Source organism: Phragmites australis, chromosome 10 (assembly GCF_958298935.1).
Source record: "Phragmites australis chromosome 10, lpPhrAust1.1, whole genome shotgun sequence".
Classification (NCBI taxonomy): Eukaryota; Viridiplantae; Streptophyta; class Magnoliopsida; order Poales; family Poaceae; genus Phragmites; species Phragmites australis.
In genome coordinates, this window is record NC_084930.1 from 32,863,049 (window position 1) to 32,888,184 (window position 25,136).

The window sequence follows — 25,136 nt, forward strand, 5'->3', positions numbered from 1 at the left end:
TGCTACTCGACCGACATCAGGCGCAACTCAGGCGACAACAGGCAGAGAAAGGAATGGGCCAAAAGTCATGAGGAGGGGGGGGGGCGTGTCCAAAGACCCACTAATTGATACCTAGTGTCCGAATGGGCCCAGTGAGGAAAGGACGTCGAGTATTTGAGAGCGCTAAAGTGCTGTGAGAGGAGGCGAGAAGAAATTAGACGAAACTCTCCCTAAACCTGAAAGTGATGTCTTCTTCATTTATCCCTCTGGTTCTTCTCTCTATCCCTTCCGAATCTCTATGTTCTAGACTATATACTCTGTGATTTCGAGTGAAATGAGAAGGAAGATGGTAACAGTGCCATTCCAAGGGTGGAAAACCGTTAGTCGCTACCTACGGACGACATCATTTGTCAATGATCGTCACATCAGATCTGATCGTCAAAAGCTAGGGTCTTGAGTTGAGCCAGGTCACCTCACACAAATTACCCGGGGCCGTAATCTTGATACGGATCTTGCTTCTTGTTGCCACACATGAACTTTTGCCTATTCTATACTCATTTGTCAGTGTCGACGTACACGGATATATTAGACGAGTTCTCCACGTACAAGCCCACTATGAATAATATACCAAGTTGGGATTTCTCTTTTGAAGTCCCTTTGCAAAAAGAGGTACTTTCTACAGGCCTACACCAAAGGCAACACAGCAGATTTGTAACCAACTAGGCACTATAGCTAGAGATCGAGCTAGACATGTATATATATACGGCTGGCCTCCTCTTCCTTTCGAGCTTTTCCTACCTCATTCGTCCATGCATGCATGCATGATCGCTTAGGGCGCGCTCCGTGTCAGTTGCCACTGGTAGATTCTATACGTCGGACGGAGCAATGGACGCGAGGCTGAGGGACCTCTTCGTGCGCGGCCATGGCCCCTTGTTGCCGTCGTCCTTGCTCAACTACCAGCTACATGCTCCAATGGTGGCCACGGGCCACCGCAAGCCACTGCGGCCACCAACGTCGTCGGCCATTGGAAGCTTTTGCCGTAGGCCACGCCTTGCGTATCGTACGGGCTTCGCCTCCCCAGGGAGGCGAGCGGTGGGACGCGGCAGGCAGGGAGATCGAAGTTGTTGAGGTACACCGTTGATCTGGTGATGAGATATGGGCATCGTACACCTTGTTTTTCTTGGACTCTTGGAGCTCACTAGACACTGGTGGTGTCTGGATGTAACCAGGAGTCAAGTGCATCTATTTTATATTCCAAACTATGATCGCAGGGCCAACGAAGTCTCTATTTCTATATGTGTCAGTGTAAAGAATAGTAGGGTACCCTCGCAGATAGATTCGCACCGGTACGATATCAGCATGTGTTATATGCCACGTTTGTCTGAAACTGTGACCACCTCACGTGACCAGTCAGCGACCACGCAACCAGGCTCTCCGATCAAGCTCTGCGACCAGTCACCAGATCCCAGGTATGTGTCTGAACAGTCTAATCACAATAAATGCTTTTTAACTCGACTATTTCCCTTCCCTAGGTCCTCTTTCTAGTCGACCAAGGTATGGTCGGCGCAGAACTATCGTGTCACATCCTGTAGCATTAAATGCTACGGGACGACCTGACAGGCATGTCAGGAGGTTTTTTCATGTGCGCAGGCGGCGCGTGGGGACAGGACAGGGCAGTCTAGGCGATTAGGATGACGCAGGCGATGGAGCGATGAGACAGGCTCTGTAGCGCCGTAGAGCAAGTGGGATACATCCGCTTTTAGTAATGATGGACCTAGGTGGGAAGCTCTAGCTAGGTCTGGGTCTATACCTTAACTCACATGTAAATCCTCTCTCCTTCTGATATATAAAAGGAGGAGTACCAGGCTTGTAAAAGGACTCTAAGCAAGAAGAAGGCCAAGAAGGAGACCGAGAAGAAGGCTGGACAAGAATATCATCTGTAACCAACTTAAATCACAAGAAAAGAATACACCTGATATAGAGCTATTACGTTAAAGAGGGTCTGAACCTGGATAATCCTCTGTGTTCTTGAGTTGCACATACACGAACAATCTCAATAGGCACTTCCCGAACGAAGTTCACGCACCCGTCGTTCGATACACTCTAGAATTATTGTCAGGAATTTTTACCCTGACAATATAACTATTGGAACTAGAAGAAAATGGGCTGATAGCCTAATATAGATGGAGCTTGGATCACTAATGACACAAAAATGTGTTGGCCAGATTCAGTCCAGCTTGTTCAGTAAAATGTGGGAACTTCTGGCAAAATATGTACAATATACAGGTGAAACAAAAAAGAGATGTTTTGACCGCTTGTGATCCCAAGGTGTAGTAGGAAATAATACGCATGGCTATGAGCCTATGATACCACCAACACCAGCTCAGAATGCTGTAAAATGGTCTGAACGTTGGCAGGTTCTGAGTTGTTACAGATCTGTATGCGACTGTGCGTAGAGCAGCACTATCGCCGTATGTAAACAAAGTAGCTTTCTGATGAAAGTTACCAGGGTATCAATGATAGAGAAGTGCTGCAAAGAGGAATATACAGCTAGGTACAACGACGCAGCCAAAGAACTAAAAAGATGCTACTCGGGGAGGAAAGGTAGCCTGGTGACAACATTCTTGGTATTATCCGTCTCATCAGAGGTGTCTGAATCTGTAAGCTCGGTTGCGGGTTCTTGCTCAACAGCGGTAACTTCTTTCACCGTTAAGTGTGGAAGAATCCTCGCGTGTGCGTTAGGCTCCTGGCCTACAACTTCCCACTTGAGACTGAAACTTTCGATGAGATCCACTTGGGAGGAAATAATACTTGATGGCCTGGGCAGCAGCTGCACACTCTCCCCTTTTGGGATCACTACTTGCTCAATTGCCAATCTTGCTTCCTGACATCAGGAAACAATTGTTGAAGAGTTATTTAGGAAAATTACAATGTTACAGTGAAGACAGATGAAAACACAAAAAGGTGGTAAATGTGCAGGGATAATAATGATACCTCCAGAGCATCAGTTTCCTCTGACGATCGTACTTCTTCCTTATCTTCAAAATCTATCAACTCATCCATGTGATCATCAACAAGGGCACGAAGTGCCCTAGTGATTTGCACCAAGGAGTTTATCTGTGATTAAAAGTGAGCAAACATAAAACAGTTCACAAATTAAAAGTGCCTTGAAAATGATAAGTGTGCAGACAAACCTTAATGAAGAAAACTGGTATATCTTGAGATTCAATTGCAGCCTGAATCTGAGAGTTCTTCTTGAGTTTTGATTGTAATGCAATCACTGCATCAGCTTCACTGATATTATAAGTTAAAGTAACAATGTCCTCCAACTCCAGTTGTTTAATGGCTTGCAAGGCAGTCGACTCGGAGATCTAGAACAGCCTATCCAATAAGTTACAAACTAAATAACAAAAACTTAAGGAGAAAATGTAAACAAGGAATTGACAACTAACAAAATTCAGTGGCCACAAATTACAATTTATAACCACTATTGTTGCAGTGACAGGTGGTATCCAAACAAAAAGGGCAGGTAAGTTACTGAATTAGCATTGTGCAATGTGTACCAAACAGGAAAAAAACGACTTGGGAAGGCAAGCATGCTAAATAAGTCACAAAAAAACTGGGCTCCCCACACCCTCCCACAATAGTAGCCTTCAGATAGACTTTTCAAACAAGGAGCGGCAGGGATGATTAATATCATAGAGGCTTGGGAACAAATAACAAGCTCGGCATACTTTTCAATGGTACATACGTGTCATACCTAATAATTCGATCATATATAATCAGCAGCAATCAATGTCCATACCAAATAATGCAACTATGTGAAAAGCTGCACACTGGAACCCCCTGCAGACGAAACCCTCAAGAGAAACTACCAACTAATGTACACTGCTTATAAAATTAGAACATAAAAAGAAATGAACTATTGAAGAAACCATACCCCATAAGCGTATATATTCAAGCTAGCGTCAGCTTCATTTGACCTCTCTATATGTCCTTCTGCAGAATCAAGCTTAAATGCAGAGTCCAAGCTTGTTCTGGCCTTCCTTAGAGAATAACCATCAAATTGAACTGTCTTTTCATAAAGAGCAGGATGCAACTGTTCCTTTTGCACATAAACTTCCTGCACCAATCCCTTTGAACCCAACTTACGAATTTCAACATTAGGCAGCTTTCCTGCACCAACAAAAAAGGAAAAGTAATCACATTGGACTGGAGTTGCATGTTTAATACTAGAAACCATAGCACCAAAGATAATCACGATAACGCAGCTAAATAATAGAACAATCAGTGAGAACCTGCAAGTAGCGCATCTACTGTGGCTTCCAAGCTACGATGGACACATAATTCAGTTTTGGAGACAATCTCTGCGGCACACGTAAATGTTGACGGGCCCTTGCGCTCTAGGACAGTTTTCTGAACCCCTCTCCGGTTAGCTTCTTCATCACCAAGTGTGACACTCTTCCAGACAAAATATGGAACAAATTGTAAGAGAAGTTCTTGACAAAAGTAGCCACAGAAAGACGAAAACACAACAATGCATGTGTGATTCTATGCTTTCCAAAAGAAAGCTGGCCACATGCTATAGCAATCAGTTGCTAGATTGCACTTGACCACCAATAACGTTGGCAATTTTCAAATCTGTGAAGTCTTCCTTTGGAAAGCATAGAAGCACCCTTCAGTAATCAATTGTAAGAACTGAAAATTTACATGCAGTCAGACAGTGTGGAGAAATTAGTGATTGTCCTCAGAATACATTCAAATTATTGATTAATAATGAAAGGAACAGGGTTGCAACATGATTCATGAATACTGTCACTTCTCTTTTAGATTTTGTTACATTTCCCGTTTTTAGAGGTTCATAACTGTTTTTTATTGTCAACATGCAAGCAGTGATATATTGATCAATAACAATCCTGCCATGTATTCGTCGCTTATAATGGACCATGAAAATGGTTACAAAGATGAGTTTGAGTCTGTAACCTACTGTGTTGCATTTCAAGTAAGAAGAACCGAACATGAAAACAAAAAAAGAGGGATAGCAGAACACTTCATTTCTGAATCAATTCAGTTTTTGCAAAGATTCTCAAGACAAATAATCAAGCCTGTTCATAGGTAATGAACCTGCTTACGAAGCATGTTCATAAGACTGTTAATTCTTGCTGGCTTGCTGCAGTATGAAAAGACAATATTTTGGCTAAAGAAAATGGAATGAAGAGCAGAATGTACCTGTATTCCTCCTACAAGCATCTCTAGTGATGGATTCATGATCAGGTTCTCTATTGTTACGCCATGGGCAGTCGCAACAAGCTGTATGCCCCTCTGTGCAATGGTGCTAGCAGCCATAGCATCTAGTTTAGTTCCAATTTCATCAATAACGATTGCCTGGGGCATATGGTTTTCCACAGCTTCTATCAATACCTGATTGACATCAAATAAACGAAATTAGCATACATTGTGAGTGGTGCATTAAAAAATTTCAATATTCAATATACATATAAATTGGCCTGATGAACTTCTTATAGTGTACATGAGATTTCAATATGCATGCAAAGGGGAATTGTCTGTTGTTCCTCCCAAAAATAAGAAAGCTGATTATGATCAGCAATCCATATAGGAATTTGGATAAAATTTATAAATATAACCTACCACTATATGATTCCCAATGCAAGAGGGGTAAGAGAACTATGAGTTACACTATAGCATATACAATTATGAACACCAGATTGGATGCAGGAAGACAACAATGAGACCCAATGTACAGTTAAGAAGAAAACTAATTTATAATTCTAAATGCATGAAAGGTAATAGGTCTAAAGTTTTATTCGTTCTTCAGAAGGAAAATGGCCTATTTAAGATAACAGACCTTATGCTGCATGTCTTGGTTTGGCACTTGCAACCTACGAGCATTGCCTATTCCTGGGTGAGGAATATCACCATCCCCTCCAATCTCATTAGATGTGTCAACAATCATCACTCGTTTCTTATAATCATCAGCTAGAATGCGGGCAATTTCTCTGCAAGACAAGATAACAACATGATGCTAAAATTGGTACATACTAGCACTGTCACATTAAACATTTGTGATTCTAGTTGCTACAAATATTTCCAGTCACATGACTACTCAGAATCAAGTTCATTGGTCCAACCACACCTTATGACAGTAGTCTTCCCTACCCCCGGTGGGCCGATGAGCAGCAATGACCCACCATCCTCAACCAAATCCTGAAGCAAATTAGCACTTCCAGGCACTGCCCGCCCAACACGGCAAGTGAGGCCTATGATGACACCTTTCCTGTTCCGAATCGCGCTGATCCGGTGCAGTGTCCGGCTGATTCCGGCACGGTTGTCCGCTCCGAAGTCCCCAACCTACCAAAAGGCACCAATCTAAGCAAATAAGCTAACTTGGCATGTGTAAGAAACTAAGTGCAGTGGTTTGCGCTGGACCTGGGAGGTGGCGTGGCGGAGGTCGTCGAAGGATATGGGGCGGTGGGAGAGGAGGAAGTCGCCGGAGGGGAAGCGCGCGAGCGGGGGCCGGCCGAGGTCCATGACCACCTCCACTAGCGCCGGGAGCTCCGGGTGGGTTTCCACACGCCGGCGAAGCTCAACCGGGAGCAGCTCCAGCAGACGCCGCAGCTCCTCCTTGGACCCATCCGCCCCCTTCCCCGCGGCCTCGGCCTCGCCATGCGCGGCGCAAAGGGGGAGGAGGCCACTGCGGCGGAGGGGGAGCGAGAGGGGGCGAGCGGCGTAGGGGCGGGACGTAGTGGCGGAGGGGAAGCGGGAGGGGCAGTTGTGGGAGGAGATATGGTGGGGTGGGTGGAGGGAGAGGCGGAGGTGGAGGTGGAACGCCGGCGCCTGCGGCGGCGGCGGAGGCATGGAGCGCGGCCGGTGGCACGACCGCACGAGTGGAGGGAAAGAGTTGCGGGTGGGTGAGCGGTTGATCGGTTTGCGAAATCCTCGCTCGTCGGTCACGAGCCGTTCGATCGGTTCGGCTCCGATCACCCAGCGACAAACATTTGGATGACAGTTTCTTCAGCTAAGTCCATTTCTAATAAATACTTAAAAATCTATCTCTTATAAAATTATTATAGTACCCATAATATTATTATAATATCTTTTTTTTTCTTAGACCTACAATCATTATAACTACTCTATTTTCTACTTTTTATTATTTATTTTCTTTCTTTAAACCTACAATTATTATCTATAAACAGTATTAAAAGGAAAGAAAGATTTCATCAAAATTGAGATACTTGTCCATCCGTAACACTGTAGCCATAGTGTTATGGATTCAGCTGGAGATGGAGACCAGGAAGCAAAGATGGACATGGCCTAAGCGTCTTGCTGGCACCGTATCGTATATATTGCATTACGATAACGTAGGAATTATACCATTTCTTGTCAAAATTTCACGATAACGTAGGAATTATACCATTTCTTGTCAAATCTTCACGGGATTCTTGTGAAAACCCTCAGGTAAGGAATAGTTTAGTGGATTTTCAGATTCCTATTTTACTTGATTTAAGTTGGAAACGTGTATTTTCTTCAATGAAAATAGACTAATTTTCCTGCAAAATAAGTTATCTGGTACCGCTTATACGAAGCAATCAACAAGAGGTCCACTAGGGGTGAAAATGGTGACGGAAATTCAATTCCCGACCAACCGATGTTCATCCCCGTAGGAAACCAGAAACGGAAAGTTGGACATAACGGTAGAGCATCTTCAAAACAATAGCGGAAATTAGAGAGCAGATTTTCAACCGTATTATTCGTATACCACATTTTCTCGGAGAGTTTCTGTTTCCTGGTGAAATTTTGAATTGCCGTATATGGCTATGTGCTGGGTAGCCGGCCCACTAAGCCTCCGAGGAACTTTGAGTTTTTTCTATATTTTTTCTTTTTTTAATTTGCAGGACTAGATGGCTATTTCAAAAATTTACAGGACTAGCCTCCTATCGCCCAATAGCAGAATCAATTGCCTAAATCAATGGCGAAATATTTACATCGCATGTTGGTTAGGCGAAATTTAATTTTGCCCACTACCGGGCGATAGGTTATGATGTGATGTGCCACCATGGCGGTGCTTGGACCAGCGGGATGCAAGCGAGGCCTGTCGCCCAACCACTTGGTGAGATTTTGAAAAAATTCCAGTTCGTTGGGTAACAGTGGTGTATCACGTGCATGTGGACCCTGTTGCCCGAACGGAGGACGAGATTTATAAAAAATTCCCACTCACTAGGTGATAACTTACTGTCATGCTGTTGTGGGCCCTGTCGTCCTAACATCGGGTGATTTTTATAAAAATCTCCCGCAAGTAGAGCGACAAGGGTGGCGGGGTAGCCTATTGCCAAACAATCGGGGCGACTAGGCCTTTCTTTATAAGGCACAAAATTGGCCGAAAGCTCATTGTAATCCAAAAAGAAAGAAAGGGAGGAGAGGAAAGAAGACGAGGAGGGGACTGACACACGGTGTTTACTGTACATTTTTTAACTTACGTTAGTTAAACCTAGTAGGTTAGCCATGTGACCTAAGATTAGATGTGTAGCATAGCGATTAGTTTAGATGTAGGTTAAAATAAGTTATAGATTAGAGTAGTTCGGCAGTCATAGTAGTTAGATGTGAATTGATACCTTGGAAGGTGAGCCACGTGACCTAGGATTTGATGAGTAGCATAGTATTTAGTAAAGTTTTAAAATAGAATCAGTGGTAGGTTAGAGTAGATTTGTAGTCGCAGTTTTGATCAATAATTAGATGTAGATTCATAAATTCATAGTTTAGCCATTATTATCTTTTTAGTATAGAAATAATGGTAGATGCGATGTCATTTTTTGGTAGGTATGTCCGACAAGTTAGTTTTCTAAATTTTTTATGGCTATAAGGGGAGATTGTTGAGGGTTCTAGAGGAGTATATCTGTTTAGGTTTTAGTCGATCTTCAGAGGGATAACTAGAGAAGATGAAAAGATATACAGGGGTGTACAACTGGATATACAGGGGGTGTACAACTGGTTGATAACATTACAACTTGATGCCCAACATCTTGAGTTGAAGCTAAGGGGTATTGTTAGTCATGCAAGGAAAGGTTTTTTTCTAGGAGCTGATACCGCTTAATGCAACATCGATTTGGAGGTGGTATATGGATTTAACTACTCAATGAGGGTGGCCCCTTATGTTGCTTGCTCAGGCATATAATAGGGAGGTGGTTGATGAGGATATTGGGGAAGATGAAGTTGCCCCTAGGAGAGCCGATGTAACTGAAGAAAGGGTAATACCTGGGGGAGATGAAGAGGTGGATGGGTGGAACACGGTATAGATGGAACCGATGGGTGTGACAGACGAAGGGGAGTAGTTTGAAGGCATAGTAGAACTGATGGAGAGAGAGGAGCGTGAGCACTATGAAGTTTATGACAATGACTCCTCTGATGAAGAGAATGATGTTTTTGTCCCTACGGAGTGGAACAATACAATTTTCTCTATTTTGGTTGTCAATGAAGATTATAGTGTGACGTGGGAGTACCACCAAAATGAGGTCACACGAAGAGCCTTGTACCCAAAAAAGGATGCACTGGAGATGAGATTCGAGACATTTTAGGCATCGTATAAAAATCCCCCATGCTTGCTCTGAACCATTGCCACGAGAAATATTGGAACTTATCATGACATAAAGGAATACCTGAATGTGAAGAAGTCAAGGATGTTTATACTTCAGCGTGCATTCTTTTCACTGGGACCCTACATAAATACTGGAATGCATCACTGTCCTATCCTTTGCATGGACGGCATGCTCCTTGTAAGGAAATATAGAGGTCGGATACTAATTGCAAGTGGAGTAGATGGAAACAATCAAGTCTTACCGGTGGCATTTGCCTTTGTTGAGGGTGAGAACACTAGCAGCTGGTACTGGTTCCTAAGCATGTTAAGCTTGTTGTAGTGCAAGGGGGATCCAATGTTTCTGTGATACATGATCACCATGCAAGGTTGTCACAAGCAATCTTGGATATTAAGTATGGTTCTGTTCAGTGTTAGGTTGCAGCGCAATGGGCCAGTGGCCTGACATTTAGAGCAGGTGGTGCATGAGGCACTTGGATGCTAACTTTTATAGTCAATTTAAGAACAAGCACATTATGAATCTTTTCAAGAAACTTTACAGTCAAAACCAGCAGAGAGAGTTCAACGCTATGTGGGACAGACTAGATAAACTAATAAAGAAAGAAGCTAATGAGCTATCTAGGAGGGTAGTAACTTCCCTTGAGAATCTTCCTTTGAGTCTCGGTGATATCCCAATAACTCTAGGAGTTATGAGGAGGCTAGGGACATCTATAAAGTATTTCTTTGAGTGGATTGAGCATGAGCGAAAGAAGAAGTGGGCATTGTTGTATGATACAGATGGAGCTAGATATGGTATCACGATGACGAATTTAGCATAGGCCTATAACTATGTCATGCGTGTTGTTAGGGGACTTCCACCTTTTGCAATTGTTGAAGGTATTTTGCATGGCACGTGCAACTACTTCATGAGCCGCTACAAAATGACATCTGTGGCTATGGCTACAACTATGTCACCGGTCTTTGCTTCATGGCAAACGATAACGACAGTGACCATGAGCTTGATCCTTCTGAAGTATCACCTTCCTATGATCAGCTTTCTGTTCAGGCTAATACCTTAAATGATGCTCTTATTAGCCATGATAGATTACTTAAGAAAGTGGTTTGAGAGGTTAAGGAACTCAAGTATAGGCTAGAATGTTCATTGTCTGAGCTTGAGTTGCTTAGGTCTAGGGTTAAGGATAAGGATTATGAAAGTTGTGTGGTTGTCATGACTGAGCTTGCTGAGCTTCAGACTTTGTATGTTCAAGTGGCCAGTCGACTTGAGACTGCTAAGAATAAGGCGCTTGCAAAAATTGTCATTTGCTCACAAGGGATGTTGAAATGAAAGACAAATGCGTTAAGGAGTTAGAATCTAGATTGGAGAGTATTGTGTGTTCTAAGAATATGCAGCCAAACTGTTCCACCTGCATTGTCTTTAAGGATAAACTCAGTTGGATTAGAGGACAAATTCAGAAGCTCATGGTTGAGAATGAGTACATCATTTCTCTTATGGAATAGTGCTCAGAAGGTAAGGGCAAAATGGATTTGATCATAGCTAAGACCAAGATATATGCGGATAAGGTAGGATGAGCTCTATGGTTAGGTTTTGAGAGAGTGGTCTACAATGGGCCAAGTAAGATTGTGTTCACACCACATCCACTACCCTATAGTCTGAAAAATTCAAAATCAATTCCACACAGCCTATGCAAGAAAAGATCAATCACACACAACAAATCAAGAAGAGAGAGCTTCCAAAGACACAACCTAAGAGAGCTCCTCAGCCTAAGATGAAAGCTCCTATGATAGAACCTAGAGTGACCAACATGCCAGTTCTTGAGAGACACTATGTGTGCACCTACTGCTAGAAAGAGGGTCACCTAGTTGAGTTTTGTTTTCAATATAGGAGAGATGAGCGATGTGAGTGGGAGTAGAGCACTCAGGACATGTACTACCCCTCTTTTGGTGTACATAAGCATTTTCCTCGCTCTCGCTCATGAGTTTCCGACATTCTTTAGTTTTCTTCTAAAGATTGTGCTCGACGTAGATTATACCATAGTTCATATGGTTTTGGTCCGTATGGCAAAGTCTTTTAGTCACAACGCTTTGGCGGATCACGTTTTCCTCATTATGGTACTCACCCCCAGCGTGCTAGGGCTATTTTACATACACCTATTTTTACTCCTTCTCCTCGAGTGTCTTGGTGCTAGATTCATAAGAAATTTCTTACTTACCCCAGCACTGATGACTCAAGCTCTTCCTATTTTGTGTAGGTAGCAGTTGGAGACATAGAGAACAAGTGCCTCATTGACTCTAGTTGTTCGCGCCATATGACTGGAGATGCATCATGGTTCTCCAGCCTCACTATAACGAAGCAACATGAGTACATCACATTCGGGGATGATAGAAAATGTAGAGTAAAGGCCAAAGGTACTATAAAGGTGAGTGAGAGTTTTACTTTCGAAGATATGGCTTTAGTGGAGCATCTAGGGTATAATTTGATTTCTGTATCTCAGTTGTTAGATGAGGACTTGGAAGTGTGTTTCAAATGTGATGCTTCTTGAGTTATTGATTCCTTGGGCGTTTTGGTGTGTCAGATTTCTCGAGTTAGGAGAGTTTTTGGAGTTGACTTTTCTGAGTTTCTTGGTTCTTCTTGATGCTTGATTGTACAACCTTCTACTAAGCTTTGGATATAGCATAGAAGGTTAGGGCACATGAATTTAAATTTGCTGTCGTGTTTGAGTGCCCTTGGCTTGATTCGAGGATTGTCCAAGCTCAAGTTTGAGAAGAACCATGTTTGCACTTCTTGTCGACATGGCAAGATGGTTGTCACCTCTCACCCACCAGTTAATCTGGTGATGATTGAATGATCGGGAGAACTTCTCCATATGGACATTGTTGATCCTTTTCGAGTTTGTTCGGTGGGTGAAAAGTGGTATGTACTTGTCATTGTTGATGACTACTCTTGCTATTCTTGGGTGTACTTTCTTGTGAGCAAGGATGAGGTGTTTTCACACTTCCGGAGCTTAGCTTTGAGATTGTTCAAGGAACACCCGACTCTTAGGAAGTTTTAGCACAGCTTATTATATCTCAAATCGAATTTTCTTGTGCTCGATTTTGAATTTGACTTCTTATGAGTTGCGCTTTGGGTGGAAGCCGGATATTTCACATCTGAGAGTCTTTGCCTGTCGTTGCTTCATCCTAAAGTGTGACAATCTTGATAAGTTCGAATCGCGTTCTTCCGATGAGATTTTCTTAGAGTATTCCCTTCATGGTCATGCTTATAAGGTTTATAATCTTGACACTAACACCATCATGGAGTCTTATGATGTAACATTTGATGAATCAACCCCTTGTGATAGCCTTATTCTTGAGTGTGCAGGTGATGAAAAGATGAGTGAAAATATCTTTGTAGATAGTGACCTTTCAGCTCTCGGTGATGATGAGGATGATCCACTATTTCCTGCTATCACACTTGCACCTGAGCTGGCTCCTGCTTCTTTGACACCGGCAGAGGGTCCTGCAGCCTCTACTTCCATTTCAGCAACTTTCGAGTCTGCACCAGCAATGTTTGAAGGGGAGCTATACTCACAGCGTGGGGCCCCTCAACACATTCAACAGAGACACCCTCCATAGATGATGATCGATGATCTCAATGAAAGGGTAACGAGATAGCTCAACATGCTTATTTCACTTATTCTGCATTTGTTACTTTTTTTTGAGCCCACGATGTTGGACACGATCTTTCTGATTCAAATTGGGTTAATGACATGCATGAATAACTTGAGAACTCTGAGAGAAACCAAATTTGGGTTCTTGTAGATCCATCTCCAAATATTCATACCATAGGTACAAAATGTGTTTTCAAAAAACAAGCATAGGGAGGATGGGTCTATATTAAGAAACAAAGCACGTCTTGTGGCTCAAGATTTCACTTAGATAGAGGGGATATATTTTAGAGAGACTTTTGTGCCAGTAGCTAGATTATAAGCTATTAGGATTCTCGTTGCATTTTCGGCATCCAAGAGTTTCAAGTTGTATCAAATAGATGTCAAAAGTACCTTCCTAAATGGGTTTATACACGAAGAGGTCTGTGTCAAATAACCCTTGATTTTGAGCACCATAAATACCCACATAAAGTATACAAGCTTCAGAAGGCTTTTGTATGGGCATAAGCAGGTGTCTACGGCTTGATATGATAGGCTTAAGTCTTTCTTGCTAGAGCAACGGTATGTGATGGTGTCCACGGATAGAACTTTGTTCACCTGCAAGCATGTCAACGATTTCCTATGTCACGTCTCAAATTCTTAATCACGCATTTAAGTAAAATCATGCTTCTTAAGCATTATGCTTAATTTTCTGAAATGGTAATTCGGAGCGCTAATGCACTTTGTTAAAAATCATTTGGGTAAGAGAAACAAAATTAGGGGAGAAAAGAATGGAAATTGCTTTGGAATTTTCCATTTTCTCTAACATGTGGGCCCCATAAGTGGTCCCACCATCTCACCCACTCTCTCTCTCAAGTGGGTAGCACCCCACCTGCCCTCTCTCTGCTCTCCTCACTCCCCACATCCACAAAGCTGCAGCACCAGCAGCTCCTCCCCTCTCACTCTCCCACTCAAGCTCTCTCTCCCTTTCTTCCCAAAATCTAAGCTCAAGTGGAGGATTCAAGGTATGCATGTGGTACCATTGCATTATCTAGCTCATGAACTAATCATCTATCCAACCTATTTTCGTTTTCGTGGAGGAATCGAGTAGTTCTTAAAGTTCTTGACGTTCTTGAGTTTTTTTAGAGCAAAAATGGAGTTTTGGTCGAAAATGAGCTCTAGAGTTGTGTGGCTAGTTGATGAGTAAGTTTCAGGACCCTTAGACTATCCCTAACATGTTTCCTTTAGGTTTGAAAAAGATCACAACTCGAATCAACCAAAAATCCACTCGAGAACAACTTTTCTAGGCTGACTCGGAAACTCACCCGGATACTCCGGGTTCAGCAGAATTTGTTCGTTGAATTGTGTTCAAAATTGGTTAGGGTTTAGGGTGTGAGATTGGTTTAAAACCTTTTAGATAGGGCATATGCATATTTAGGTAGCACAGATTTGTAAAGTGAGTCAAATCACCCGAGTGGAAAAATCATGAAGAACCCCAAGTCTGTATCACTCGGATTATTTGGTCAAACCCGGAGACTCCGGGTAGTCATGTGATCGTGTAGCCGAGAGTTTCGTTCAGAACCTCACTTGGAATGTCCGGTATATCCCGGATAGTCCGGACCAACCCGGAGGTTCCGGGTTAAGTTAGAATAGTGATAACCGAGAGCCTTCACCGGAGGTTGGTTCGAATACTCTGGAACTCGGATATTCCGGATTCACCCAGATACTCCGGACCAGTCAAATAAAAAGCAGTAACTGAGCACCTTTTCCGGAGGGTCACCCGAAGGGTCCGAACCTGGATACTCCGAACCATTTCAGATACTCCGGATGGCTGTTATTTCCGATTTTCGTTTAGATCGTTTAGTATTACGTTGATTCGCATATATTATACTTCTAGCATATTGTTAAGCATTGTGGCATGCCTTTTTGCACTTCAGTCATATTCATTACATTGCACGCGTTGATCCTTTTTAGAGATCGCCGATCCGTCGATCCCGGAGGCCAAGGACAATCCCGAGGCGTCCCACCTGTTTGAGCCAGTGCATCCAGGCAAGAAACTAAGCATATTGATCCCTCTTGTGTAATTAGATAAGTTTAAAATTGATGAAATATGCTTAAGTATGTATGCATGTTTAGTGAGTCAGTGTCAGGTACCAATAGGTAGAACCTATACCGATTGCATTCTTCTACTTTGAATACTTGTGTATTTACATTCCTTGTAGCCTCGAGATGTTATCAATGTCTAGGTATGAGTTCGACTTATATGCTTAGCCATGCTTAGATCTTTTGGTAGAAGTCGAACGACGGCACATCCTGTTGTTCGCGAGCATACAACTTTCTTATGATTTCATACAATTGTTGGGGTTGTGACGGTTGTATGAGTGGTGAGTATGAGACGAGGTGCGGGCGGTGCTAGGATGGTGTTTTATCTTGCCCGGATGTGGAGTTCCCCTGGGTAGGTCGGTAGAGAAAAATTGGACACCGTAGACCCCTTTACGCCGGTTAAGCACCAATTGTCGATGTTGTTGGCTTTAGCACTTACCTTACTCACCGCATGTCGATCTAATGGTAAGGCGAGTCGAATAACTTCGCAACTGTGGCTTTTTGGGTTTGGACATCGACAGTGTGAGCGGGCGAGCTTGTAGCGGTACTAGTTTGCTCCAGGAGTAGTTCTAGTATCGTCACGCTGAGCGATGCATGATCCAACGGTTGGGAAAGGTTGTCATGAGTACCCCTTGTGTGCACTTTGGCCGGTGGCAAAAGCCATATGGTCCTCATGTCGTGTGGGTCCAGGAGTATCCCCTGCAAGGTGTATAAACAATTCAAACTGCCGCGCTCTCGGTCATGAGCATGCTTCTGTTCATCTGCATCGGTCGTAGATTTTTTAGTATGGTTTGTGGTTCAGTATGTGGGAGATGGTGATGTTGGTTCTTGTTACTTATTGATACACATATTGGTTACAATTACACTGGTTCAGTTGTTAGTTGAGGGGTAGTTTCCATATGTTTTGGTAAAGTTTTAGTCGCTCACACATATGTCTAGGATGTTTAGTGCATATGTTTTTCCTAACCTGTCGTTCATCCTTGCTAATGATCAATGCATAATCCTTGGAGTCGAGCTATGTATATGTGCTCTATATGGTTTAAGTCTTGAGAGTACTTTCGTACTCATGCCTACATTTTCAGGAGCTCCTGTTGCTGGGGAAGAGGCTGTTTTTGGTTACTTCATGCCTGCCGATCTGGGTGGCGGGTAAGAGTAGTGCATCCTACTCTGAAGGTGGCGTGTTGAGACGGTGCCTAAGGGCATGCGGCACTGTTCTCTTTTGTTGTTTCTTAAGTTTAATTTTATGCTGTGTAGTTCTTTTGTGGTTAGGAGTTGAGGGGTTTTGTCTCCTCCTAGCTCGTTTTTGTTGTAAATTGTTGAAATCAATTGCATGCTTAATACTTGTAATATAAATGTTTATTACTCGCTCTTTATTAAGCTATGTTGTGATATACATGTTGGAAGGCACGTGTTCCGATCCTTGAATACAAAACACGTGTCGGGACTACCGGGATGATATTCTGGCTAATCATCGAGGTTGTGATTATGAATAATGATCCTCCTGTTGATTAATTAGAATATTATTTGGACAGTTCCCCACATACTATTTGTTCAGATTTACATGAATGATATTATTTTTTTGGCTCATCTCATGCTCTTATGGTCAAACAGAAATAATGAGCATGGAATTTGAGATGTCGATGATAGGTGAGCTCAACTTCTTCCTTGTACTCCAAATCAAGCAATGCAAACAAGGTACTTTTGTCCACCAGAGGAAGTACACAAAGGAGCTGAAGAAGTTTAACATGAGCGATGCGAAGTATTTAGCGATATCGATGGCTACCTCGACTTACCTTGAACCGGATGAAGACGGTGAGATGGTTGACCAGCGAGAGTACAGGAGCATGATTGGCTTGCTCTTGTACCCAATGGTAATAAGACTCAACATCCACTTCGTTATCTGCATGTGTGCTCATTTTCAAGCATTACCAAGGACAACTCATTGCCAAGTGGTGAAGCGCATCTTCAGATATCTCAAGTACACCCTTGAATATGGTCTTTGGTTTTCTGTAACTTTTTTCTTTCTCTTCGAGGTTTTTCGAATGCAAACTTTGTTGGTTGTAGAATTGATAGGAAGAGTCCCTCATGTACTTATTATTTCTTGGGTACCTCTCTTTTTTGTTGATCTCCTCGTAAATAGTCTAGTGTTATCCAGTCAACTGTCGAAACTGAATATGTTACTGCCGCTAACTGTTGTTCTCAGATCTTGTAGATGGTTGTCACTTTAAGAGATTTTGTGTTAGATTTCAAGAGTGTGCCACTTTTGTGTGATAACATTAGTGTCATAAGCTTAGCCAATAACATAATTCAGCACTCCATAACTAAACACATAGATGTGAGATTTCATTCCTTACGAGACCACAATGAAAAGAGAGATATTGATTTACGATACATAGATACCTAACACCAGCTTACAGATATCTTTACCAAACCACTAGATGCAAATCTTGATTTGCTTTTCTAAGAGGAGAGCTTGGAGTGTGTCATCCCTATGGCATTTTATGAGGGCCCCTAAAGCCAGCTCTCTCTAGACCTATCATCTGCTAGATTGACCTTGCCAACTAAAAGATTGCTTTCTAATAAAATAAATTTATAAAAATATAATGAGCATTGTACTTTATACATGTATATCATTTTCAAGCCATATTTATGCTACAAGATTGTTTCACTTTCATATTTATACATATAGTTGTGTAATTTGAGTCATAACTCCTTAATTGGAATGAAAACTTGAATTAAATCTTGTCATCGTCAAACTTAGTTGATTGCTTTGATCTTTTCTAAAATGAGCTGAAAGTGATTTATCAAAGTCATGTGCTAAATGCTGAAAAATAGTTGATAGGCAAAAGATGAATGAAATATGTATTGTCGCACTTCTTCTTTACAATACTACTTATCATTGCACTTTGATATGAAATTGAAGAACCATTGACTTGAAGCTTCAGATTGTTGTGTGACGTAGGCTTTGCATGGTTGAAAAGTAAGGCTGATGGTGCATATGATTTCTTGCAAATGAACTATTTCTTGAATGCTTTCAAGCAACAAATCAATTTCTTCAAAGCACAATGAAATGTTAAAGTCTTCATATTTTCTAAGATTGAAGTAGTTGAGTTTGGAAGACCATGCCTTATAAATAAACTATTAAATACACTTGATGAGTCATGCTCACACTACATTCCTACATTTGTAGATGGGATGGTGCAATTACTTTTGATAGCATAGCTTGGTCGAGTTGTTGCTTCATATGTTGATGATTTATGGTGCTCGTTATCAAAAAATGAAAATATATATAAAAAATGTGTCTTTTGAATGGTTGATGACTCCATTGCCACCAAGGGGGAGAGAAGAGTGATCCTTTTCTTTATTTGGCTTTGGTTAGTTTGGCTTTGGCTTTAGACTTTTGCAAATCTTTCTCATGCTAAGTGATCTTGTTCTTGCTTGTCTTTGGTTTTTGATCACTTAGATATATCAATTGGTCTTTGTGCTTCAACTCTTTATTCGGTTTTCATGTATGCTGCCAATGAACTCATCAAGGGGAGATTGAGAAACCAAGTGGAAATGTGCCTTCTTTGTGCTTCAACTCTTTATTTGGTTTTCATGTATGTTGTCAATGGACTTATCAAGAGGGGATTGAGAAACCAATTGAAAATGTCCCTTGGTTTACTTTTGATGAGTAATTAATAATGTTTATGTTGAGTTGAGTTTAGTTTTCATGAGCATGTCTATGTATTATAATGCATAATTATGATTATGACTAATGAGATGGAATTGGAGAAACGTGTGTACTTATCTTGTCATGTGTAGGTGATGGATGCAACTTGATGGTCAACGACAGGATGATCGGGGCTAAACGGGGTGCTTAGTGCCGGACGATCAAAGAGGCCGAGCGAAGTCAAGGGTGATCCTAGTTGTACACGTGGAGGGCAAGCAAGACATGAGATGGTGGATGAAGACGGCGTGTTGACAAAATCAAGGGAAAGGGATGTTGACGCAAGTGACAAGGCGACCCGAGAGATTGAAAGCGTGAGAGACTTGCTGACGATCGATATCGCAAGATGGAGTACACGCGTAGACATCAGGTGGCTTGCTTAAGGTGTAAGCAAGTGGCGGTGAGTCACGCTTTGAGAAGCATGCGAGATGGTTTCGCAGTTTGGTCTCAAAACCGTGGGAAAGTGTGAAGTGCACGTGACATCATTACGAAGCTTGCATCAAGACAAAGTTAAATCATGAAGGCGCCACAACCGTTCGATGGACGAGAAAAAAAAAAGATGAACGAAAATGTTCTCGATGATAGGTAGAAGTGTATTAGAAGATAGTGACATTTTGAGAATAAATTAGAAAACTTAGAGGTTAAAATACCTAGGCTATAAATAGAGGGGGTTGGTTAAGCTCTATTGAGCCACCATTTGAGATTGTGTGTTTGGGTTTTAGAGGAGAGGAAAAAGAGAGCTTAAACTTTGTGTTTGGTGAGAGTTTTTTTAAGCAAAAATATTTTGTAATTCATCAAAAATAGGACGTTCCTTTGTAAGAAATAAAGCTTATGTTTTCTCTTGTGATTATATCCATCTCTTTCTAGTTTCTCTTTATTAGCTTTCCTTACAAGTTTGCAAATCTTTCGATTTTCGATTTTGATTTTCGTTTTTGTTTGAAGAGTTGAATTTTTCCATCATGTTAGAGTTGTTCTTCTTTCTGTTAGAGGAATAAGAATCATCTATGAGTTAGTTTTAAATTATCCCTTACCTCTAAATTATCAAGTTGGAGACTCTCTTCACTCGATGTCTATTTCTTCGAATCTAAGTGAATCAAGTTGTAATTTTTTTATGATAACTCTTGAAATTGATTTCTATGAAACCTAGAGTTCGTATTTATTCATGAGTCATGCTTTTTCCAGATATTTTTGTTGTATTTTATTTCTCTCGATTTTGTTGCTTCCGCATTTTGATTTGAGATGCGCTAGATAAAAATATTGAAATACGTCATCTAAGAATTTAGTGAGATTCCTATTCACACCTCTCTCATCGTCTTTATTATTCATACACAAATATACCTATTTGATTGTCAAATTTTATCCTGCAGTTACGGGAAACAGAAGGAACATGCAGATTATGTTCCAACAAGACATTCCTTTCAAGCACATAGCCAGGCAAGTCTTATTACAACACCACAACAGCACGCAGTGAATAGCAGAGATCCTAGTCCTAACCAAAACCATTCTCATCAGATATTTGATATGTGCGCAATCACTCAAACCAAACATATTCTACATTGGCCACTTCTTTGTTCTGTATCATCGTGAAACAAAATGGAAAAAAACAAACAACAAACACAAAGAAGAACTTCACAAGATGTATCGCACAGTAAGCAGCAACCATCTTCCCGGCGGCAAGCTTCATGCACTGAGCGAAGGTACCACCTGCTGCCGCTGCTGCTCCTGCGGCTTCTTCTCTTGGCTCCCCTTCGTGTCCTTGGCCTTTGCTTTCGGAGGCGTTCCGGCTGCCTTTGCTCTCTGCTCCTTCGGTACCGGTTTCTTCTGATCAGTAGGAGAGGGTGATGGCGATGGCGATGGCTTCTTCTTAGGGACTTTCCGGTCATTGATATTGTTGCTTAGGCTGATGGAGCCTTGCAGCTTCAGAGCTGATTGGTTTGTGCTGCTGTTCTCCTTCTTTGCCTGCGCTTTTTTCGGGTTCTCGGGGTGGACCAGGACCCGGGGCTCCCATGGCCGTGCAGCGATCCAGCGGTCCATCCAGCTCCAGCCCCAGCCACCCTTCCCGACTTCGTAGCTGAAGCTCCCTAGACCTGCGCCAGGCCTTGCCCTCCACTGCAAAATGGTATAGACCATATAGTTGTCTTTGAGTCTTGACACTGTTGAGGTACACTTAAAAATCCTATTCTGAACAAATTGTGACTGGCATGGTTCAGAGTTAAGGCATATGTATACATTTCAGAATGAAGTTTGAGTCAATCGTAAAGTTGATCCGATCATCGATGGGAATTGTTGTAATATGAAAGAGTTGGAACATCGGTATTATTGGTCGATTAGTACAAACCTGGTGGTTGAATGCGTAGGCCATGGCTCGCTCACGCTTCACTGCTGCTTCTTCCCTTTGTTGTATCCTAGCAAGTATTTCATCCATAGTATCGGAGCCACCGTTCCATTCAACCTAATAAAAGATGGTAGCGAACAAAATAAAATGGTATGCCGATGATTCTTTTTTCCTTCTCTAGTATAGTTAGTTGATGAGTGGGAGAGTAAAAAGAATTTCAAGGAACGTGGCTGTTGGAGGTTGAAACTCACCTGCAAATTATGGAGCTTTGCCTCAAGTTTCATTTGATTCTCTTGCTTCTTCTTCCTATTGCGCCCTTCAGTGACCATGAAAGCACGGCGGGTTCTTATCTCTGATTGCAACTTGTTCCACGACTGTATGTAACTCAGTGTGGCAGCAGTCTGCTTCTTAACCGGATTGGCCTGACCGATGATACGCAATCTTTTGACTCCCTTGAGACAACGGAGGGTTTTTCTTGCCTGCATTTAACAAAAGGTATGAATTTCATCATAGTAAAATGATTCAATTCAGTGGTCAAAAACTCAAAATAAAGGAGTGCAATCTATGATTCATGTTACCTTGTATCTCCGAAACACGTTCTGAATCCGAGTAGCTGCCCATTCCTCTAGTGCTGCATTGTCTTCAGGGTCACTACTGGAACAAGGGCCATTGGACTTTTGATTTGTCTGGTTCCCACCATTTGGTACTTGACCTGCAAGCTTCATTGGCAAACATAATATGTGAGAACGGCTTGAAGTTGATCATTTGTACAAGATTTGTCGATTAACTCCTCTAAGGATGCATACAATTTGGAGGTACTTTACAAAGCCCAGCAACAAAATTACACCGTCAATTTCAACTAGGATTAGTAGAGCAAAGTTTTGTTAGGCCACCTGATCTCTGAATATTGACGTAGGAGGAAAAAAAAAAGTCATGAAGGATCGATTCAATAGGCAAATTATCTTGACTGGCCAGTTTAAATTCAAAAGCGAGAGTTGAACATAACACAGCACAGTGAATTTTAGTAACTGAATGTCTGAATCAAACAAAAACTGTTGAGAAATGCCTACTCAATGATAAATGCAGGTCCTTGGAGGGCTCCATGCAGATCACATCCTAAAGCAATACAGAAGAAAACAAGCAACCGTGGCACTGCCTAGTAAACAACTCAACTACCCAAAGAAAAACAAAATATTTTGATGCTTAGCATATTCAATTAGTCATTATCCAAGTAGACGATTTCAGATTTCCTGCTGTCAGTAGATGGCCCCAGTTAGCAGTAGCCACGGATATTCCAGATATGCAGAAGGTTCCTATCCTGAAGGTAGCAAGCAGTACCTAACTCACACACTGTTCTACAAGTCAGCATCGGTTAGCTCCCATTATTGCCATCAACAAAACAAGCTTTCCTTACAGCCAACTTTCTAATTATGATGACCACAACAACAGTACATCGAGTTGCTCAGATGATAGGATGTCCACTTGTCCTGGCCATTCTTAATGATGGAATGGAATGAATGGCATCTCTTTTCAGGTTGCTTAGAAGGCATGCAAGGCAAAGTAGTGTACAGGACATTCAAGAAGGACTTGGAAGTTGGGAAGAAAGATTATCATTTTTTTTCTTCTGGAGGATGGGAAGGAAAGGATAAGGATGGAGTACCTTTGCGTGCTTTGACTTGCCCCGTTTCGACTTCTTCTTGCTGATGATCGTCTTGAACCAGTCCCCGGACCCCATGGCTTCAATCGGGGTGCACCTCAGAGATCAATATGTGTTCAGGTCCGCTTGCTTAGATCACAAGGAAAATGGAAGGGGGATAAATTAGCTAGGATTTGTTGTTTAGAAAACTGCAAAAGAATAATCACGCCACGTGATAGTGCAACATGCGTTGATCACGGAATGGAAAAATACTAGTGCTACTGATGAACCAAATTTAAAGCCTCATTCTGAATCTGTCTGATACTATCTCTTGAGTAAAAGCAAAAAAATCGTGCAGTAAATAAGCAATCATAGTATTTATGAATTGCTGAAGAAATTTGCACTCAGAAGCATGAGAAATGAACTTTTCTTTCGTTGACAAAATCTCTAGAAACTGTATTCATACACTTTCTCAAATTGACTAGGAATGGTAACTCAACAAAAATCGAACAAGATGAGTAATGAAACAGAAGCCAAGAACTCACTGAACTCTTTCAAAACTGGCAAGTTCCCCGCAAGAAATATTGGGACTTTCTCCTCCTAACCTGACCAAGAAGACAAAACCCCCAGGAAACAAAGCCATGGCTCATCCCTTCATCTGCTCATCCATCAGAAGATAGAGGAAACAGGCACTCCTCCTAAACCCAGAGACAGAGCAGAACCAAACCAAGAAGGGCAAAAGCCCAGGAACAGAGAGCAGAGACTAAGTACCTGGGTTTCTTCAGAGGAGGAGGTGGTCTGAATCCTATCAGGAGTTGCTGTCAGGTGGGGGGAGATGGCAGGCATAGGTCAGGAAAGGGAGGCATCCACTGGAAGCAAGCAATGGATCTCCTTCCTCTTCAGCTTTCGGAGAGGGAGGGAGGTGGGAGGGAAGGTGGAAAGGTGCAGGGTTGGAGTTAGATATAGGTCCAGATCAACTCCCTTGTCTATTTGCTCCCCCGTTGTTTTCTTTAATCACCTCGACCACTGATCACCGACTGCTGACTTACTGGCTTTTATTACAGCGTGGTGGTAGTATTAGTGGGACTTTTTGACAATAAAAATGGGGACTGGGAGTAGCTTCACCTTGACTTTTCCTTGATGATCATCCACTTGAGCAGGGCATCGGCACTTTGCAGACCGCAATTATTTACTATCCATTCATGTGAAAAACCTCAGAAACTGTCCAGTTAAAAAGAACAACCGGCGATAATATTATTCCCTCCTGTTATAAATACATATGTTTTGAAAAAATTTAATCAAACTTTTAAAATTTTGACTAACAATAAATTTTAAAATATTTAGTTTAGAAAACTTAAAATCATATACGTAGATTTGTCTTGAAAAATGTTTTCACAATATTATAAATTAATGTGCTTTATAAATATATTCTAATAACAAATAATGGTCAAATTCATGTATTGAAAACCGTGTGTTATTCAAAATGATATGTATTTATAACGGAAAGGAGTACTACTAATTGGCAGATAAAGACAAGAATTTACCAATTCGTCGAATACCAATCAGTATTCGTGAATTCTGGTCAATTCGTTGTGGTTCGATAACCAAAACCGGTGGGAAATTCGGTAGAATTTGTCAAATTCAAATTTTTGATAAAATTTGTCCGAATTTTACCGGTTTTTGAGCGGTATTCGTGAAAACCGTAGAAACCGCTGGGGACTGGTTTTTTCGGTTTTTGAAACCTTGTTAGTGACTGGTGACCAGTGAGCAATCTTGAAAGTCCTCCGAGATTTAGAATGGCCATTTTGGTCCAGTGAAGACTGTGTAGTCTTTGTTGGACCATCTTTCAGAGGTAACAACAATACAACACAAATGTTTTTCCCTTTCCTCCTGGAGTAGAGATAGAGCATCTTTTTTTGTTTTGTTTCTGTTCTGAATCTTCAGTGGTCTAGTCTACACAACAAAACAGCACTGCTCTTCTCCCTAAAGACCATTGCTGTCTGCAGTGACTTGACTAAACCGCGTTAAACCCCGGCGAGATCACCTTAGCCCACGCTGCACGGTGACCGAGCCCGGAAGAAGAAGCTGATGAAAGAAAGAGATGAGACGGGCACGTTGGGTTGCTACCTCCAACAGTTGGTGCG

The 25,136-nt window shown here is 41.9% G+C and overlaps 2 protein-coding genes across 3 annotated transcripts; both read right to left on the minus strand.

The window, feature by feature from the left end:
• Positions 1-2,308: 2,308 nt before the first annotated feature.
• LOC133930835 (protein SEEDLING PLASTID DEVELOPMENT 1-like) lies at positions 2,309-6,938 on the minus strand. Its single transcript, XM_062377595.1, has 9 exons — positions 6,427-6,938; positions 6,134-6,348; positions 5,846-5,996; positions 5,209-5,400; positions 4,278-4,440; positions 3,920-4,155; positions 3,174-3,350; positions 2,974-3,096; positions 2,309-2,863 (listed from the first exon to the last, which is right to left on the minus strand). The coding sequence occupies exons 1-9, from the start codon at positions 6,853-6,855 to the stop codon at positions 2,567-2,569; spliced, it is 1,983 nt and encodes a 660-aa protein (XP_062233579.1). The 5' UTR covers positions 6,856-6,938; the 3' UTR covers positions 2,309-2,566.
• A 13,477-nt stretch (positions 6,939-20,415) lies between these two features.
• On the minus strand, positions 20,416-23,951 carry LOC133930836 (protein IQ-DOMAIN 9-like). 2 transcript variants are annotated; one of them, XM_062377597.1, is made up of 6 exons: positions 23,764-23,951; positions 23,017-23,142; positions 21,935-22,075; positions 21,608-21,835; positions 21,360-21,473; positions 20,416-21,130 (listed from the first exon to the last, which is right to left on the minus strand). In XM_062377597.1, the coding sequence occupies exons 2-6, from the start codon at positions 23,089-23,091 to the stop codon at positions 20,702-20,704; spliced, it is 987 nt and encodes a 328-aa protein (XP_062233581.1). In that variant the 5' UTR covers positions 23,092-23,142; positions 23,764-23,951; the 3' UTR covers positions 20,416-20,701. The 2 variants fall into 2 exon arrangements, with proteins under 2 accessions (XP_062233581.1, XP_062233580.1); XM_062377596.1 differs by lacking the exon at positions 23,764-23,951 and adding an exon at positions 23,538-23,757.
• Positions 23,952-25,136: the final 1,185 nt, after the last annotated feature.

What these genes read in the sequence shown, in the direction of transcription:
- LOC133930835 (XM_062377595.1), bottom strand. Translation starts at nt 6,855, where the DNA reads ATGCCTCCGCCGCCGCCGCAGGCGCCGGCGTTCCACCTCCACCTCCGC. An exon ending in TGAATATATACGCTTATGGG is followed by an intron (nt 3,351 to 3,919) that starts GTATGGTTTCTT and finishes AGGCTGTTCTAG; the next exon opens with ATCTCCGAGTCGACTGCCTT. An exon ending in AGGAAACTGATGCTCTGGAG is followed by an intron (nt 2,864 to 2,973) that starts GTATCATTATTA and finishes TCCTGATGTCAG; the next exon opens with GAAGCAAGATTGGCAATTGA.
- LOC133930836 (XM_062377597.1), bottom strand. Translation starts at nt 23,091, where the DNA reads ATGGGGTCCGGGGACTGGTTCAAGACGATCATCAGCAAGAAGAAGTCG. An exon ending in ACGTGTTTCGGAGATACAAG is followed by an intron (nt 21,836 to 21,934) that starts GTAACATGAATC and finishes TGTTAAATGCAG; the next exon opens with GCAAGAAAAACCCTCCGTTG. An exon ending in CAAAGCTCCATAATTTGCAG is followed by an intron (nt 21,474 to 21,607) that starts GTGAGTTTCAAC and finishes ATCTTTTATTAG; the next exon opens with GTTGAATGGAACGGTGGCTC.